The 18,431-nt window shown below is 38.2% G+C and overlaps 1 protein-coding gene across 3 annotated transcripts in view; it reads left to right on the plus strand.

Annotated features, from left to right (window-relative positions):
• The window catches only part of ASAP2 (ArfGAP with SH3 domain, ankyrin repeat and PH domain 2), a 77,644-nt gene that overhangs the window by 26,626 nt on the left and 32,587 nt on the right, over positions 1 to 18,431 (plus strand). For all 3 annotated transcript variants that reach the window (XM_085543945.1, XM_015859396.3, XM_015859399.3), the window contains 4 exons: positions 5,483 to 5,557; positions 6,595 to 6,644; positions 15,445 to 15,574; positions 17,098 to 17,183. In XM_085543945.1, coding sequence (XP_085400071.1) covers positions 5,483 to 5,557; positions 6,595 to 6,644; positions 15,445 to 15,574; positions 17,098 to 17,183 — 341 coding nt within the window. The remainder of the gene's footprint in view (positions 1 to 5,482; positions 5,558 to 6,594; positions 6,645 to 15,444; positions 15,575 to 17,097; positions 17,184 to 18,431) is intronic.

Below are 18,431 nucleotides of genomic sequence, written 5' to 3' on the forward strand. Positions count from 1 at the left end.
AACAGAGTAAGGTTACATACAGTATTGCTGCTTGGACTTTATTTTTCTGATGGTAAGTGAGAGGACTGGAATCTGCTATCTTCTCTGTGTAAAAAGGTTGCTGGAAGGAAGAGATTTAATGTGAGAAATTTTTTTATTAATAGTCCTTGGATTTTCTGTGAGGAGAAATGGAAGAACAACGGAGGCATTTTTCTGAACATATGCTCCTGTTTTTAAAAATGTAAGAAGAAAGGAGATTTGCTTGGATGTAGAAGATAACCAGTAAGGAAACAGAAGGACCTGTATTTCTGTACTGCATAGTGAAGTTATTCTTGTGTCTAGAATTTTCTGGATAATGGGTTGGAACAGTGCAGGGTCATGATCTTATTGGCTCCATGGAGATGTGGGATGGCTCCCGTGACCAGAGTGTTGGAATAGAAGAATACAGACACCTTAGGATCCATAGACAAGGCAGATAAGGAGGTTATGTCATCCTGTATGTCAGAGACAAGCTCGAGTGCATGGAGCTCTGTCTGGGAATAGATGAGGAGCTGACCTAGAGCTTGTGGGTCAGGGTTAAAGTATAAACTGGAACAGGTGACGTTACAGTGGGGCTTCTGCTGCAGGCCATCCAACCAGGTTCAGTGGTATCAGTGGTAGCTTCCTTCTCCAAGTGATAAAGGGGCCAACAAGTAGAGATTCTGTACTCGACTTGTTGCCATCATCAAGAAGGAACTGATGGGGAGTGTGAAACTCAAGGGCATCCTTGGCTGCAGCCACCATGGAATTTTGGAGCTTGAGAACCTTATGGCAGTGCGGAGGGTGCACAGCAAGCTTACTTCAGGAGAGCAGACTTTGGCCTTTTTAGGGGTCTGGTTGGTTAGAGTCCTGTGTGTCCTGGCAGATGAAATTCATAAGCTGCTACCCAAAGGCCAGTCACTCTTATCTCTATGTGTGGTAAGATCACAGAGCAGATCTTCCTGGAAACAATAATATTGTGCATTGAAAAGAAGGAGATGACAGCCTCTTTAATGAAGGTGGCTTCACTAAGGGTGAAATAATGCCTGACAAATTTGGTGGCCTTTTGTGATGGGCTTTCAACATTGGTGGACAAGGGGATAGCAATTATATGATGTCATCTACCAGGATTTGCACAGAATATTTGACACTATCCCCCATGACATCGTTGTCTCTAAATTGGTGAGACATGGATTTAATGGAAGGACTAGTTAGTGGATAACGAATTACCTGGATGATTGCATTCAAAGAGTCGTGGTCAATAACTTGATGTGCATGTGAAGATGAGTGGTGTTCCTCAGGGATCAGTACTGGGACCAGTGCTGTCTAACATCTTTGCTGGTGACATGGATGGTGGAATTGAGTGCACTTGTCAGTGAGTTTGCTGATGACACCGAGCTGTGTGGTGTTGTCAGTGAACTGGAGGGAAGGAGTTCAGATGGAGCTGGATAAATTCTTTAAAAACCACTTGGATGTGATGCTCAGGGACATGATTTAGCAGAGGGTTGTTAGTTGGGGTAGTATGGTTAGATCATGGTTGGACTCCATGATCTTTAGGGTCTTTCCAAACTGAGTGCTTCTATGATGCTATGACCTTGAGAGGCCTGAGAGCAATATCCTAGATCATGAAAAATAAATCAAGAAAAATACATAAATGAGAAATTTCATTTTTAGGCTTTCAAAATTATCTTTAGGTGCTACTGTACACAGAATTACCCAGAACATCTAAAGGGATTCAGATAATCAGAAAATACCATAAACTTGCATGTAAATCAGGAAGGAGATGTTAAGGCTTGCTCTTGCAGTAAGTATGAAGTACAGAGATTGCAGTAGATGATTGCTGTGCCACCAAGTCAGCCTATTCCAGTTATGGGACACATGATCATGTTGCAGGTAGGGCTGGGAGCAAGGACACTCAAAGGTACCACTGTGTCCTGATGTGTGGGAGCCAGGTGTGGTGAAAAGTTGAATGTTTTTGTTATGTGATTTTCCAAAATCTTATGATTAGATGCCAAAAGCATCTCTTCTGTATTGCCTTTCTGGGTTTTCAGTCACTCCGTGCTCATGTTGATTGATCCTGTCCTATTCAAGTCACTGGAAAAACTCCTGAAATTTATTCAGTGCAATAGTACTTGCCTTAAAGAAAATGACTATGAGTCAGAAGCAAAACTGTCACTTGTAAACACTTGAGTTCACTGGTGGTTGAGAAAGCCCATGGCTTCTTAATACATGGGATGCGTCTAGAATTTGGAAACAGCAGCATGAGTCATGTCGTAGGTTCTTCAAGTGCCTGAGTTTTAGTTTAATCGGAATCACTCTGTGTTAAGAAATCTCCTTGAGAAGTAGTGAAAAAGTCTTTGGTTTCTTTTTTTCATTTGCTTTTTTTGTTTGTTTTGTTTCGGATTTGAAGCAGTTCTGGAAAAAAAAAAAAAGTCTCATTAAAATAAATAGGAGCGCTGGCAAATGAAGAACTTCAGTGTTTAACCATGGCCTCTTAAGCTCCTTGAAAGTCTTTCCGCTTAGCAAATGTTGGCTTGCCTGTTGCCTTTGCCATCGCTTCTGGCAGCCATGAGTTCGTTTATATTTACATTCTCCCCCCTGCCATTTATTCTTCTCCTCCTCTGAGCTTTCTCCAACTTAGGAAGTTTTAATTTATTATTCTGTCTCTGTCATCTTATCTTGTTGGAAACTGTCAGAGGAAAACTGCAAGTGTGCCAAAGCAGCAGCATTGGAAGTAGAAACCAGGTCAACTGTGTCTTTGCTTTGCTTTTATTTTAATACTTCTTTTTTCCCCAAAACATGTGGAACTTGCTTGTGTTCCTCTGGCACAGGACAGCTTTAACTTCTTTGGAGCTTTCGTGCACTATTGTTCATGTTTCTTTTTAAAATATATTTTAAAACATAAATAGATGGATGCATTTCACCTTGCTGTGTACACAGAGCAGGAGCTGCAGCATATTATTGCTTCTCTGCATGTGAAAAATGAGCCTGTATTTTTTGATAGTCCAGCTTAAACTTCTCAAGAAGGAGGGAAAAAATGTGAGGTCATTCTTGTGTGTCCTGCTTTGCTGATTTATAAATACGAACAAGTACGATTCATCTAACTAGGCTAATGATGACAAATTCATGCATTATGTATGCTTACATTTGTTGCAAGTAAATCAGGAACATAGGGAATGCAATGAACTGATAGTAACTTACAGGTAGTAGCGCACGGAACTAATTTGAACAGGCAAACATTCTCCCTGCATTAAATATATATATATATATATATAATATATATATATATCCTAATTCTTCTAGAGTATTCTGTTTAGGGGCACGAGTTCATACCCTAATAACTGAATCACTAGGGAATTTCCAGGACTGTTTTGAAGGCTGACGGTTGTTAGCATGAATGTGTTTCCAGGTAGTTGAGGGTCCTGCCACTTAAGGAAAGAAACACTTGTCTTGAATCTGCTGTTGAGAAGCGCCTCACTCCTGATTTCCTCTTGATTACATGGATTTGAAGAATATTTAAATGAAGGCTATGAAGGCATTATCATTACGTTAGGCCTTTTATTACAACATAGTGGTAAAGTAAAACAATGCAGTAGAACACCTCGCATAGGACGAGATCTTACATGAGGCCTCTTCTATTTCTCCTCTTGGACAGCCATAATGGGTTTCTGTGTCCATAGATATGTGCATTTCATTGGTCTTCTTGTAGAAGTCTTTATTTTTTACCTAAGTTTGGTGTGATTTAAGCTGGTTCACTTACATTTTATAAAGTATTATTTTATTAACTGTAGACACTGTTATGTTGGTATGTGGATGTTGTAGTGCTGCAGAGAACTTAGAGGTGGCTTAGTGCTGTCAGCTAAGCATGTGTGGATGTTGCTCATTCAGTCTTTGTAAGAATTGTTTTAAAAACAAACACAAAGAGTTGGAATTGAACATGTTGATTCTAAAGGGCTGTGGTTGCATCCTGCAGCTTTTCGGGGAGAAGGAAATGTAGAGTGGAGGAGGGGAAATGTGATTTATCATAGAAACTTAACAGGCCAGTTCCCTTAGAAGTTCCCTTCCCTGCTGCAAAAGTTAATCAGATTTCCTTTCTGTCATGTGGTTCTAAAGCACTCTGTTTATTGTGTTCAGCACAGTCTGTTTGCATTGTTACAGTTTAAACTCTTTGCCTAGCTGTCATGGCTCATATTTGGTATTTTGTCTGCAATCATAAAGATGGAAATGAAGTGCTCCTGTTCTTGGCGTGTGCTACTTTCTTTCTTATTCCTACTGTTTGTCTTCGGTCTTTTCCCCTATCAAAATACTGTAATACAGATCAGCTATTCAGAACCATTATTTTTTATTTTATTTATTTATCTAAATTTATATACGTTTTTAGTTTTATCAATATTGAGATGTAAATGGCAAACATAGTACTTGCTAAGAATATACACTAAATGTTTAACTAAAGGCTTTTTAAAGACTAGAGTTCTTTGTGATTGTGATTTGCGTCAGAGTAAGGCACTATGTAGTGTAACAGACATATTTTATGGGATGGGCCTGAAGAGACTTCAAAATTAACAAGCTTAAATTATGCTCATGAATTAAAAATGCAGAAGAATTGTGTCATTACTTTGGTATAACTTAAACAGTAAAATCAGGCAGCATTAGAAATAGTGGTTTCATTTTGTGCTTGTTGGATGAGATATTTATATGAGCAGGAATTCTTCTGGTTTCTTGCTGGCTTGGATTGTAATGTCTCCAGAATATGTTTAATTAACTCGTGTTACTACATCTTTGGCTACTGGTTGTGCTGATAAGTATGTTCATAAAGCAGCGCTAGGAAAATACTATATAAGATATGCCCTGTTGGCCAAGAAGGCTGATGGCATCCTGGCTTGTATCAGAAAAAGTGTTGCCAGCAGGAGCAGGAAGGTGATTGTCCAGCTGTGCTCAGCTCTGTCGAGGTCCCACCAGTACTGTGTTCAGTTTGGGCCCCTCACAACAATAAAGACATTGAGGCTCTGGAGTGTGTCCATAGATGGGCAGCAAAGGGGTCTGGAGCACAAGTCCTATGAGAACTGGGATTGTTCAGTCTGTTGAAGAGGATGCTCAGGGCAGACCTTATTGCTCTCAACAACTTCCTGAAGGGAGGTTGTGGTAAGGTGGGAGTTGGCCTCTTCTACTATGTAACTGTGATAGGATGAGAGGTGATGGCTTCGAATCTGAGGTTTTGGTTGCATATTAGGAAAGCTTCTACAAAATAATGATTAGCCACTGGAATATGCTGCCTGGGGAGGTGGTGGAGTCGTCTTCAGGAAATGTGTAGATGTGGTCCCAAAGGATGTGCTTTAGTGGGCAATATTGGTCGTAGGTGGACAGTTGGATTTGATGATTTTAAGGATTTTTCCCACCCTTTGTGATTCTATGAAGATTACTTGACAATGTGCATTCTACATTAAAATGTATTATATGTGTTTTCATGTAATTTTTTGTTTTCTAGATTCAGAATATGAACAACATAATCACTTTTCCGTTGGACAGTTTGTTGAAGGGAGATCTGAAAGGAGTAAAAGGGGTATGTTTATATTCTTATTTAGATATTAAATTATTGTTAGTACCGTAGATACATTTAGCTAACATAATATTTTTATCTGATTTGATATAAAACTAATTAGCTTCATAAACAAGATGATTAGTTTTTATTATGAATTGAGTTGTCCCTTCTGTTAGTGGTTGCACATACAGCATGCTGTTGATTGCATATACAAAACATATGAAAGCTTTAAAAAGAGTTCTGAGATATAGAAGATAAGCAGAGAAGGAGGTGTGAGAATTATTAACTTACAGATGTTTACCTAGTTGAAAGGGAATAGCACTTTAAAAATGAAGAATTTTTATTAATGTATACGCTTAGCACTCTAAATGTACCTTTTTATGAAAAGCATTGAATGAACGTACTGTGTTTCTGAAGAAAGGCTAAATCTACTTGTGCTCTGAATATGTTTCCTATTAAAATAATAGTAACTTAGAACTCTGATGATATGTTTATAATAAATTTCAAAGCCTATAGCTGACAAATGTATTTGGCTTACACTTCATTTACTGCTGAACAAACAGGAAGCAACTGGCAGCTATTGTTCTAGGACACTGAAGGAAGAAGATGATGTATACAGACTAAAAATGGCCTCTGTGTTACTGGGGGATTAAACAATTATTTATACGCTTAGGATTATTTATACACTTACGACCTTTCTGTTGATTGCTTAGTGTGTTTTGCTCTTCTTTTTCTTCTGTTTTTCTGTGTCAGAAAAAGTGCACTTTATACAGTGTTACTCCATGTTCATGACTTGAGAAAATAATCAAATGCTACTTTAATATTATAATTGTTGAAAAATCCAACTCACTTGGACTCCTAGAGATGCATTAACTAATGTCAATGTATTAGCCTTATGTACAAGACTGCTTTTACATGGTCCTTATGCGAGCTTTGCAAGAGCAAGCAGAATTCTTTGCTCCAGTAGGCACTGTGAGTGGCATAGATTTATAGTTAGATCTGTAGTATTTTTCATGTATATAAGTAACTGCATTGTTATTTCTTTTTGGTATTGACAGGACCTGAAAAAGCCCTTTGATAAAGCTTGGAAGGACTATGAAACTAAAGTGTACGTATATTTTAATCTTTTATATAAAAGTATAATTGAAATCTAAGGAAGTTATTATTTAGTGATACGGTTCCAGGCAGAATTCCTAGCTGGAAAGATTTTTATTTGAGTGGAAATATAAATATAGGCATAATCATTTGAAATTCTGTAATTCTGTAATATGCAGCTTACATACACTCAAGTGTATGCAAGCCAAGATTTAGTTCAGGATTTTACAACTTGAAACACGTCTATTGTCTCTGTAATGTCTCAGGCTCTAGCATATTTTATGGGACTGCCCAGTGCTGAGGTCTCTAGGAAGACCTTAGTGAGCCTTTAGACCTTACAACAAAGTGCTAAGGATGGTGTAGGGATAAGCTTGTTTACTGATAGGGCTCCAAAATGTGATTCCTGATCAGTCCAGTAGCACAAACCTTCACAATATTTAATTACTGCAGTTTATTTAGATATATGAATGTTTTCTGCATTTCATGCCAATGTTGGATGCTCTTAGCAGGTATACTGTGTATTAAAAGTGAATGGATACCTATATTGCTCTTGTCATCAATATTGTGTGTCTAGCACAATATATTATAAGCCACTTGCTTGAAGATGTATGATAAGGTGTTTAAATAGCCATAATACCAGTTTTAGTAACATAATTTTATATCTGGCTAAATGAGTCAAACAAGTCAACAAAGCTTAATTCCTCAGATCAAGCAGAATTAATTTTGGTACCTGTCATAACACAATCAGATGAGAGTCATTGAGATTTTGACACTCCCTTGGTCTAAATTAAGGTGAAATGACACCAAACAATCAGTTGTATCCCGCTACAATACTTAGCATAAGATTCTGGGTATATATATTTGTATATCCATACTCTTTGGTTATAAGCTGATAATACACTTTGTGTTACAATCTAATCTAGCATGAAAAAAGAGATTGGATAGATGGGTAAGGAAGATCCGCATCACCACTCTTAGTTCTGCTGTAGTCTCTGGTCTGGTAATATTAGGGTGACAAGTGCACACCTGATCATTGAGTCACTGTTCTTTTTAGTTATTGCAAAAAGGAGATATATCACATACGTACCTGTTGTTTGCATGTGAGGTGGGAGTGGGTGGGATTCGGCATTTGAGCATTCATGGATGGGGGAAGGGTGGTACCAACCTTTTCTTCTCCAGCTGAGTCAGGTTTTGTAGAGACCCCATCCCTTATCACATCAATCAGGTTGGCATCTCTCACAGCTGGAGAACTTGCCATGACTTCCACAAGGATGTAGGGCTGTGCATCCTCTGTTGTGTTCTGTGCTCTCATAGTATGATGGAATGGTTTGGTTTGGAAGGGACCTTTAAGATCATCTAGTTCCGACTGCTGTAGGCAGGGACACCTCCCACTAGACCTGGTTGCTTACAGGGCCATCTGACCTGGCCTTGAATGCCTTCAGGGAGAGGTCATCCACAACCTCATTGGGGAACTGTTCCAGTGTCTCACCACCCTCCCCATAAAGAATTTCCTCTTAATATTCAGTCTAAATCTCACCTCTTCCTGTTTAAAGCTATTTCCCCTCATCCTGCCCTGGTCTAAAGTCCGTCCCCAACTTTCCTGTAGGCTCCCTTCTGGTGCTGGAAGGCTGCTATGATGTCCCCCCAGAGACACCTCCAGGCTGAAGAGCCCCAGCTCTCTCAGCCTGTTCTCTTAGGGAGATGCTTCAGCCCTCTGATCATCTTTGTGCCCCTCCTCTGGAATCCCCTCTAACAGCTTTATTTCCTTTTTGTGTCAGGGGCTCCTGAGCTGCATGCAGAAAGTCTTCTGCAAGTGCAGTTGACCCATCTGAATTCATGTGCAAGCAGCCTTCAAAAGTGATTCCTGTAGGCTTTTTAGTCACAAAAGCGACAAGCTTAGCAAGTTAGCTAAATCTTGTTATTTCTTTGGAGAATAGCAATGAAAATGATCTAATTACTGCTTTCCAGGCTCGATTTTTGAGGAGAACCTTAGTTGTGTTGTAATCTTGAAGCTGCCTACCTACAGCAGGATGTTCATAACGACATCCTGAAACGTTAAGATAAACCTCCAGCCTGAATCTTTGGAACTTGTAACTATGCCAAGACTATGATGGCTCCAGTGCTCAGTGTTTCTTTTTAATACCAGCAAACAATCCTGTCTGGTGCCATGCCAATTTTCAGCTATTGAAGTAATTAAGATTTCTAACCATCGCCCTTGGCAGTAGTTTGTCTCTGAGGATGGGCCATAAAGAACAGCCCTGTAATTTAGCCTGATATTATCTACCTGTGCCTGATTACTGGATCTGAAAGCTTGTTTAATTATGTAGAACTCATTCATAGTGACATCCCACAAAGCTTATTTTCAGAATTTAAAATAAATACAATTGAAGGCTGCTGAGGCATATATTAAGAATGCTGTTCCTAGTGGAATAGAATATTCACCAGGATGGGCATGTTAGAGCGATGTAGGGGTTTGTACTTTGATCCTCAGTTTGGTCCTGGTATCTGGTGGTTTGTTTCAGAGTCACTTACACTAAAAATATTTTCCCTTTTTAAAAACAAACAAAGAAGCAGCTTGAGTACTTGAGAAATAAAAATGCCCATAGGAAATGCATTTGAATCTCATTTAAGGACAGTAGATGCAGGACAAGTTGTTGTGTGCATTGTTACATGTGCACGTGAAGATGGGATGCTGGCCTTGTATTTATTTTCTGCCCGTGGGATTGAATCCAATATAGGATTGTGCCCTCCTGCACAAGGTAGCATATGTTCATCAGGAAGTTCTTTCAGATCCATTACCATTTGCTGTGATATTTCCGGGTGGCTGGCTGGTACGGTTGCCATGTTTTTAACTGCTCGCTTTTCAAGCACTTACATAAAAGCTCCACATCAGCAGTCTAGAGTTTAAAGCTCTTTGTCTGGCCTGTTGGACTTCTTCACTTTGATCAAGACCAAAGGATCATCTACTGGGATAGAGAGCCTGGGAATACCACGTACAGGCAAATTCTTCAAAGCTCTTTTGTGATTTTTTTTTTTTTTTAAATGGTTGTTATTTTATGACAGCTTTTTGTGGCTTAAGTTTGTCCATCAGGAAGTTTTTTCACTGCAATCTGCATCCCTTCTACCATGTGAGTTACCAACTAAAATCAGAATAGAACTTCCTTAACCTCCCTCCAGGGAGGCCTTTGGGATTTATCAGGCCATCTTGTGTGGAAGACAGGTTTCCAGATAAGCTGAAATGCTCCCAGCTGTCACTGTTTAGCTTGGCCTTTACAAATACTGGAATTTTAATGGTGTAATTATCAGGCTGGGGTGAGAACACTAATTCAAGCCTGACTTTGTTGAGACCATCTTTGTCATCTACTAAATTTTGGACATATGAAAACAGTGAGGTTTATCTGAGTTGCTATGTTTGTAATTCTGTATCCCTCAGAGGTTTCTAGAGAAAATAACTGTTTTGGTTCTGTGGCTGTCTCAGATGGATCTGAACTTCTCTATATCTGTGTGTTTTGGTCATCCATAGCACTGGGTAAATGCAGAATTGTCTCCAGTAACCTCAATCTGCAGTACTGACAGAGGTTTCCTCAGTGTTTTTCACTGTGTTACCTTAGATGATGCCTTGTTTGGACTGTTCCTAAAACAAGTACTAGGATTATGCTTAGTTAGCTGCTTTTTCTAGTGATACTTCTGTTGCATCTTTTTTTTCTTTCTTTTTCCCTTTCTTTTTTGTTCTCCCCTTGGATTCACAAACCATCCAGGTTTCTAAGCAGCTTTGTCTGCCTAACCCTGTTTATCCTATGCTCAAAATCATATCGCTGGCCTGAGTTTCCAAGTCACAAGTACAAACCTGTGAAGCTAATCACCAAATAGCAAAGCTGTATTTTTGTAGCGTGTTCAGAACAGGCAATACCTTCATACTGATTTGTGTCTAGATAAGGAGATTCTTAAGAAATTCTTCAACTCAATAAACAGAATTATTCTTCCACATAAGAACCGCCTGTTTGCCTCCGTATCTCATCTTTTACTTGCACATCTTTGATGATATTGAGTGTTAATATGCCCAAATGTGATGTATTTGAGAAGAAATTCATTCAAAACAGTTGGTTTTTTTTTTTCTTTTTCTCTGTAATAATTTCTGAGCTGCTTCTTCACACTCTGTAATTGTGTTCAGAAATTGTTTATATACGTGGCCTTGTTTGGGACGGTAATGTTGAGACCTGTTCTTAAACTCTTAGATCACTATCCATCAGTGTTGATTATTGTTGATTGGATTCTTCCTTTGTAGATACCCAAGTTCTCAGAGCATTTTCCTCAAGATCACCTCAGCTGACACAACTGCTTTTGTACTTTGGAATTGTTCATAAATAAGGGTGTAAGAGGAGTAAGTGACCCAAAGCTTTATGCTAGCCAACCATTAGAAAAAATTAGGAATATCCTTAGCTGACATTGAGGAATAATTCATCTTTCCTCACCGTTCATCATTAGCATGCTTCATTTATAACACTAAAGACCTTTCAATGTTTCTAAAGCTTTAAGGTAGCTAAAAGATATCAGTCAATCTCTGTTGAGCCTCTGTGAGCTGGGCAGTGCTGCCTGCTGCTCGGGGTCTGCAGTGGGATGAGTGTTGTCTGCTCCTCTGGCTGGAATTGGTGCAGACTGGGCTATGCTTGTTATGAGGCAGTTGCTTTACCCCACGTACTTAAACACTAATGGCAGACACACTGAGGGAGCATATGGGCAGAGAGTACACGTCGTAAAACTGCTCATATTTCCAGCAGACAGACCGTATTCACCAAGGCAGCGAGCCAGATCTCACCCACATTGTTTAGTTTGATCAGTCCTCTTGTGGTAGATTTTGAGGCAGATACTGTATCACTTCTGTACAGGAGTCAGAATGATAAACTTCCTGAAGCACATTATTTACTCCCTTGGTTAGCTGTGTAGCACTGTCAGTATCCCAGTATCCCAGACACAAACCTGTCTGTCTTGAAAAGAAAAAAAATGTTAATTTTGTCTTTTAATAAAGATTACTTTGTTTTTAGGCCTGTGAATATATATTCTCTTCAGAAGTAAGCACTAGTAAGCATTGTGCTAATGCTATTAAAAATAAAAGCGCATTGAAAACTAGCAGGCTTTTCTGGGAAGGCTGACTCCCTTTCCTCCTTTGCCATTCTGCTTTGAAAAGCTGGACATGAAATCTGTTATGCACACTTGAGTGAATAAAACAAGTTATTTGAATGTGCTTATGGGATTATAAGATCAAGGGAGTAGTCTGAGCTGTATCACATCACTGTGCAGAATTGCAGGCGCTCACATGTAGGTATCATTCATTAATGAATGGTTTTTGAGCTAAGTCAATAGGAAAATGAACAAGTTCTTGCTATAGTCTTGTGTAAAGATGTCAGCGTAGCTATGTAATTAAATGATGTTTCTGTAATTTAAAACTCATTTAACTCATTTTTAAACAATATTTCAAAATCATATCTTAAAATTTTGCAGGCTGTTCTTAAATTACTTCTTCAGATTTCTAACTTGACTCTGTAGACCATTGATATTCATCAATTGTCAGTACTTATTTTGTATTTTCTTTTAAAGCATGTACGTAAGGCACCTTCCAGGTCTTGTTTCCAGTGTTCTGTGCACGCATACTTAGCCTGGCTTGCTGCTGTACAGGTACAGGGACGGAGAGGAAGAAAGACATATCCTGCCAGCTCGCTGCTGCTGCCTCAGCTCAGGCCACTCCAATTTTTTACTCTTTTTTCCTGGCTGAAAGTAAAACCTGCCTTGGGTATGTTAAAGAGCAGTAATAGGTCCTGCCCTTCAATAATAATAATAATAATAAAGCCCATCTTGTTTATATCATAATGTGGAGTAGAATTGAAACTGAAGTTTATACTGGCAAACAGTTGTTTCTCAAATTGGAGCTTTACAGATATTCATACAGTGATATATGAATGGATGAGGCCATTTATTTTGTGTCTGACCTACTTTTTTGTTAGAATCTTTCATCCTGTATTTCAGCTGTACTTGTCTGTTACACATGTCTGAGCTCATTGTCTATTAGTCATGTGCAGCTGTCTTGCAAATGGTCTGAAGGATGCTCAGATTTTAATCTTAGTCAGCACAGTCTAAATATGCAATATATGCTGCATGAGCTTCAAGAACAGCAGTTTTACAGAACGCTTGCCTTTTATTGATCTTAGAAGATTTTCCTAGGGCTTTCTGTATTTTCTTATTTATTTTGCTTCCTTGATCAGCCTGGAAAACTGGAATGTGCCTCAATATTTGGAAATCCTACGTCAATATATTCTAAAAGGATTTAGTTAACATCACAGTGCAGGAACATGTGATGCTACCAGACCCTGCCTTGACCTTTGAGATATGATAGGAAACACAACTAAACCTTGCACCCAGAAGATCTGCATGCAACATTGCACTGCTGATTCTTTTGTTTGCCTAGAAAACAAGTGTCTTGTAGCACCAGTCAGAAAGGAGTCAATGTAGCAGAACAACAGGTTAAATTCTCAATTACAAAGCTGAAAAGGTCATTGGAGATGGAAAGCATAAATAATAAGGAAATGCAAACATAAATAAATGTACCTCTGGTACTTGTTTTGCTGTTTTAACGCATCATGAAAGTTGTTGAAACCACAGTGCCTCTTCCTCTGAAGCACTGCCTCATAGCAGGTGCCTGGCCGCTGAGTTCGATTCCAGATCCAGCTTCTCATTTCCGTAGTGGAAACTTCTATCTGCAACAGAAATGCAAATGAAACTCCAGCAAGTGGCCTCAAGGATGCCTTGTTTCTCCAAATTAGTTGGTAGAATTTAGTATGCTTTCGATTTAACTACTATATACTTGTAAGAATATGCTTATCTTTTAAAGAGTAGGCAGATTCTTCCAGCCAAGTCTAGCCTGTTGTTCAAAAGGAATTCAATTTCTGAGCACAATGTATACTGTAATATTGTGCTTATTAGTTGACTCCTTAGCACTTAGATATCTTCTGATTTAATTGGCATTTATCAACACCTTATGACGTATTAATACGCTCTTAATTTTAGGAGTGGTTATGTCACCTTTTGTTCAAGTGTTTTTCTATATAAACAACAAAACTACTGGTAATTGATGGATATTGAATTTGGATCACATTTCATTGAGTTTGTTGGCCTCATGAATTGTTAAGTGTGGAAGCTAAGAGAACTAAAACAATCCTGAATCATTTATCTGAGGTTTGGCTTTTTTAGAACTATTGAGTCATGTAAACTTTGAATCTGGTGTGCTGGAAAGGAGCTGCACATTTACCATTCTCTGTGACTCTTATTGTAGTGGTGTTGTCCTCATTCACAGTTGGTGTCCAGTTAATTCCTATGTTTGGTTTCCATTTTCTGTGGTTACAAAATTGCGTATTTGACAGTAAGTCATTAAGAGCATAGACATTTTTGATGAAAATAGAACACTCTGGAATCACGTTTTTCTCCAGGTAAATGAAGACTTTCAGAATATTTATTTCAAAGGAGAGGAGCTTTGCTCAGAACATCTCTTTCCTGTGGAACTTGATGTGCTGAGAAGGAGTGCAGTGTTGGTTGGATGTGCTGACTGCTGCAGTACTACAGGGGATTGGCTCTGCTGTGCCAGCTAGTAGTGAGAGAGAAATGGGGCTTTTTGGATTGCCAGTCAGTATGTTTCCCTCTGGGAATGTTGTGGGATGAGATTAATGGGATTAATTCTAGTTTTCCGTTGCTGCTTGAGGCATAAGAGGAGATAATTTCTCATTCTTGAGAAAGGCTGAATATATTGTTATGTAAGAATATATTGGGCAATGTTAACATCAGGTTAAGAGAGCACTTGAGACACATAATCTCTTCAGAGGGAGAACTGAGAGACACTTGACTGCCCAAGGGGAGGTGTGACTGTGTTGTATATACCTCTCATCTGCTTCCTGGATTCCTGTACAATGCTTCCTCCTATCCAAAAATATTTAGCATTTCCTCAGGAAGCCCTTTTCAGAATTTTCAGCTTCTAATGACAAACTGGAAGTCATTCTCCATAGAGCAAGCACTCATCTATTTGCTTTTATTGGTATCATTTTCCATATTAGGCTGGTCTATCTGGGTAATACAATTGTTCACTGATTTTAGCAGTAACACGAAGAATAATGAACACATTTGTGAGGGAGTTCTTCTACATGAGGGGCATCAGCTCTTAATTTACATTCTCCAGGAGAACCTTTTTTTATTCAGAGCTCTTGGAAAACGTCTGTGGAAACTTTTAGGGAATTAGGACAGCTGGTCTGGCAGACTTTGAAGTCTGCAACACAGCCGGCTGGCCAGCATTCCCGCTGCCAGCTGGCTCAGTAGGAAGTAGAGATGGCAAATGTGATTTTGGCTTAGGAAACCCTGTATATATAGAAGATGACTTGATGACAGGCAAGACTCAATAAATCTGGTGACATAATTGAACTCCGTTAACCAGTGTTTGGTCATCTGGGATTAGGCATGAATTTTAATTGAAACTGTAGTGCTATTTAGTTGCTGATTTTTTTCTGCAATGCAGGAAGTTAATATCTCTCTAATTTAGTATCTTCCTTTAGAGTATGTCAGGACATTATTTTAACAGATGATTGGATTAGGTTTCAGCTACTGCTTGTCACTGCTGATCTTTAGTCATTGTCAAATTTCAAATGAATGGCAGCTGGAAGTAAGTCTATGCAAAGCTGCAAGACTGGCTCTGCATCTGTCAGTAGACTTTGTGAATAATCAGATTTCCTGAGAGGCTTTGAATTTCTCACTTCACTGACTGATTCTTCGCCTTACAGTACAAAAATAGAGAAGGAGAAAAAAGAGCATGCTAAGCTGCATGGGATGATCCGTACAGAAATAAGTGGTGCTGAAATTGCAGAGGAGATGGAGAAAGAAAGAAGGTTCTTCCAGTTACAGATGTGCGAGGTAAGATTCAACATGAAATTCATCTTGTTCTAGCAAAAAAAATGTTTAGGAATGCTTTGAAAAGTGTAAATATTTCAGGGAAGATGTGACATTAACGGTAGCAAAGCAGTAGTGGACTTTGCTAAAGTACCTTTTTCTATCCTGACGCACTCATTTCACAAGAAATTTTCTAGTTTTGTGTATAAGTAAACTTTAGAATAAGTAATGCAAAGCTCAGTTAAAGACTAAGAAATGATGGTAGGTATGCTTCTACGCTCCTACTTTACTCTAAGCTATTTGAAGCCCTGGATCACTGTCTGCATTGTTGCCTGCACTGTTGGGCTGGTACTGGAAAAGGAAAGCTGAGGATGGAATCCAGTTGTCTTTCAAGATGGTTCAGAATGCTGCCACTTTGAAGTCTTTGTGATTTTGGTCTTTGTGATGTTAAATCTGATGCAGATATTTTTGGTTTGATTCATTTAAAGACATGTAAGGTTCCATCACTGGGAGCTGAGGCTGTTTGTTCTCAGTATACACCATGGATGTTTCTTCTGTTTTTAGTATTAATGACTAAACCTAATTCTACCTATGCACCAGCCTAATTTTAATACCAGTTTTGGTAACTGCACAAACTGATATTTATTAGAAAAACTTTGTATACCTGTACAGAGTCAGACTGAAGTATTTAAAGCTGATGAAGTAATTTGAATACTCAATAAATCTAGGGATCTTGCCTACTAATGGCCCATCTGTGTCATTCACAAGAAACAGCGTGGAACAGATGCTTCTGTTTTCATGTGTCACAGTAAAGGAGGAATTCATTTCAGTCAGTTGTAGAGATAATAAAATGCAGGGTGAAATCTCTAAAATTACCTTAAATACAGAGTAGCAGAAGTGTATGCTGTATTTTTTTCTGGGTTTTAGAAAGAGATTATGCTTGGTTATCTCTGAGAGTAAAAGTAGTAGTATCAAAAAGAGACTTCGTTTTGGTTAATATGCCTACATAGATTTAAAAGCAGGTGCCCTGAGAAACAGTTTGAAATCTCATGCTAAACTATGTTCTTTGTTATTAATGCGCATAAGGAACTGGTAGACAAAATGATATAATTAGAAGACTGGTTAAAATAATCCCTCACTTTGTTTTTTCTAATAAACTGATTTCTTCCAATATCTATTTAGCAAGGAATTTAACAGTCCGTGAGGGAGAGAGAGCTTATTGGGCTGCTCTATTCAGAATGGATTTCTTAATTCATTGCACAAACTATTTTATGCTTCCTTTAACAGAGGCTTCCACTAGGAGTCATGAAGGATGTGATAAGTTTGAACTAATCCTAGTTAAATATCCCCACAGGATATCAAAAAGTAGTAGTAACATCATTTGCTCTTGTGTGATTAACCCTTGAAGCCACAGTTTGGCGTATTCTCTTGGTCCTCTTAAATCTGGAACTGCTAAAGCTTGTTGAAGCATAACTGAAAATAAAATGTAAAAAACCCACCATGACAGTAATCATTAATGTTTTTTGTGTGTATCACTGTGTTAACAGTACCTGCTGAAAGTCAACGAAATCAAGATTAAAAAAGGAGTGGACTTGCTTCAGAACCTGATCAAGTATTTTCATGCTCAGTGCAAGTATGTTTTAGGTTTTATATTTACTCTATATGCTGGAACAAATTTTTTTTATTAAATTTGGACATAATACTTTCCTGAATTAAAAAAATAAATAAATGTAGAATCTGACCGGTCTTGTTGAAATCTTTTGACAAATTACTTTAGTCAAATAGTTGAGCTGTTGCATTTGTTATTATATTCCAAAGGATTTAGTGAGTTATAGTACCATAGAATATAATTGCTTTTTCCACAGGAAGGCCACAGAATAATTTGGGCATATTTCAAAAACTACTCCTGAAATAGAGCTGTTATTTTGCCCAATTAGTTAATGGTCTGTTAGTTTTGACATGTTTGATCTGGATTACTTTTTCAGTGTATGTAGCAATGATCTAAATTAAATCCGTGCTCAAGGAAAATAAGTTGCATAAGCAGTGAGATAAAACAGTATTGAAAGAATCACACTTCTTCTTTCTAATTAATTGAAGGACTCAGTAATAAAACACAAAGCTCTCATTAGAATGATCTCCTTTTTATGGTAGTATTACAGATCTAATAGGACAAGAAAACTGTAGCTCTAAACTTGAAAGAACTTCTGTCTGCCTGTTGAAATCAGTAAATTTTAATCTTAAAATACCAATCTGAATCAGTGGAGGTGTTTTTTTTTTGCCCTGTGTTGCTTTAAAATCTATTTCACTTGTACTTTGTCACTCATCACCTCTGTCCATTTAATAGAATTTCCACAACACCGATGCTGAGTCACGTTGTCACTTTGATGTCTGCATCCCAGAGTGAAAATTCTTCCACTGCAAATGTTAATTTTTAATCAAATATTTGTGTACCTGTGGTTTGTTAGAATTTACTTTTAAAATCTTCTTTTAAAGAACTGGAATGTTGAAATGCAGAGTACTACTGTGCAAATACGCACACAATACATACGATCAAGTATGATTTAGCATATTCAATTTGAATATGGCTGTAAGTAATGCTTGGGAAACAGGCTTTCCTTTAATGGAAGGAAGGCATCAGGTGTGAAAACACTGGGCTCCAAGGAGTTGCAGTTATGAAGATCTGCTTGAGCTTTTGCTGTTCTACACTTAATCTTGTTCTGGGTCTTCAGAAAAATAAGATGAGAGTCTGTGTTTGAGGTGAGAGTAAGGACAACTTACATGACAGTGGATTATGGCTGCTGTGAATCTACATGAGGATTTTGTATCTTAGGATAAGCTGTGATGGGAATAAAGATGTGAATTGATCAAAGATGCACAAAAA

This window comes from Coturnix japonica, chromosome 3 (genome assembly GCF_054131305.1).
Source record: "Coturnix japonica strain WE chromosome 3, WE-NBRP24, whole genome shotgun sequence".
NCBI lineage: Eukaryota > Metazoa > Chordata > Aves > Galliformes > Phasianidae > Coturnix > Coturnix japonica.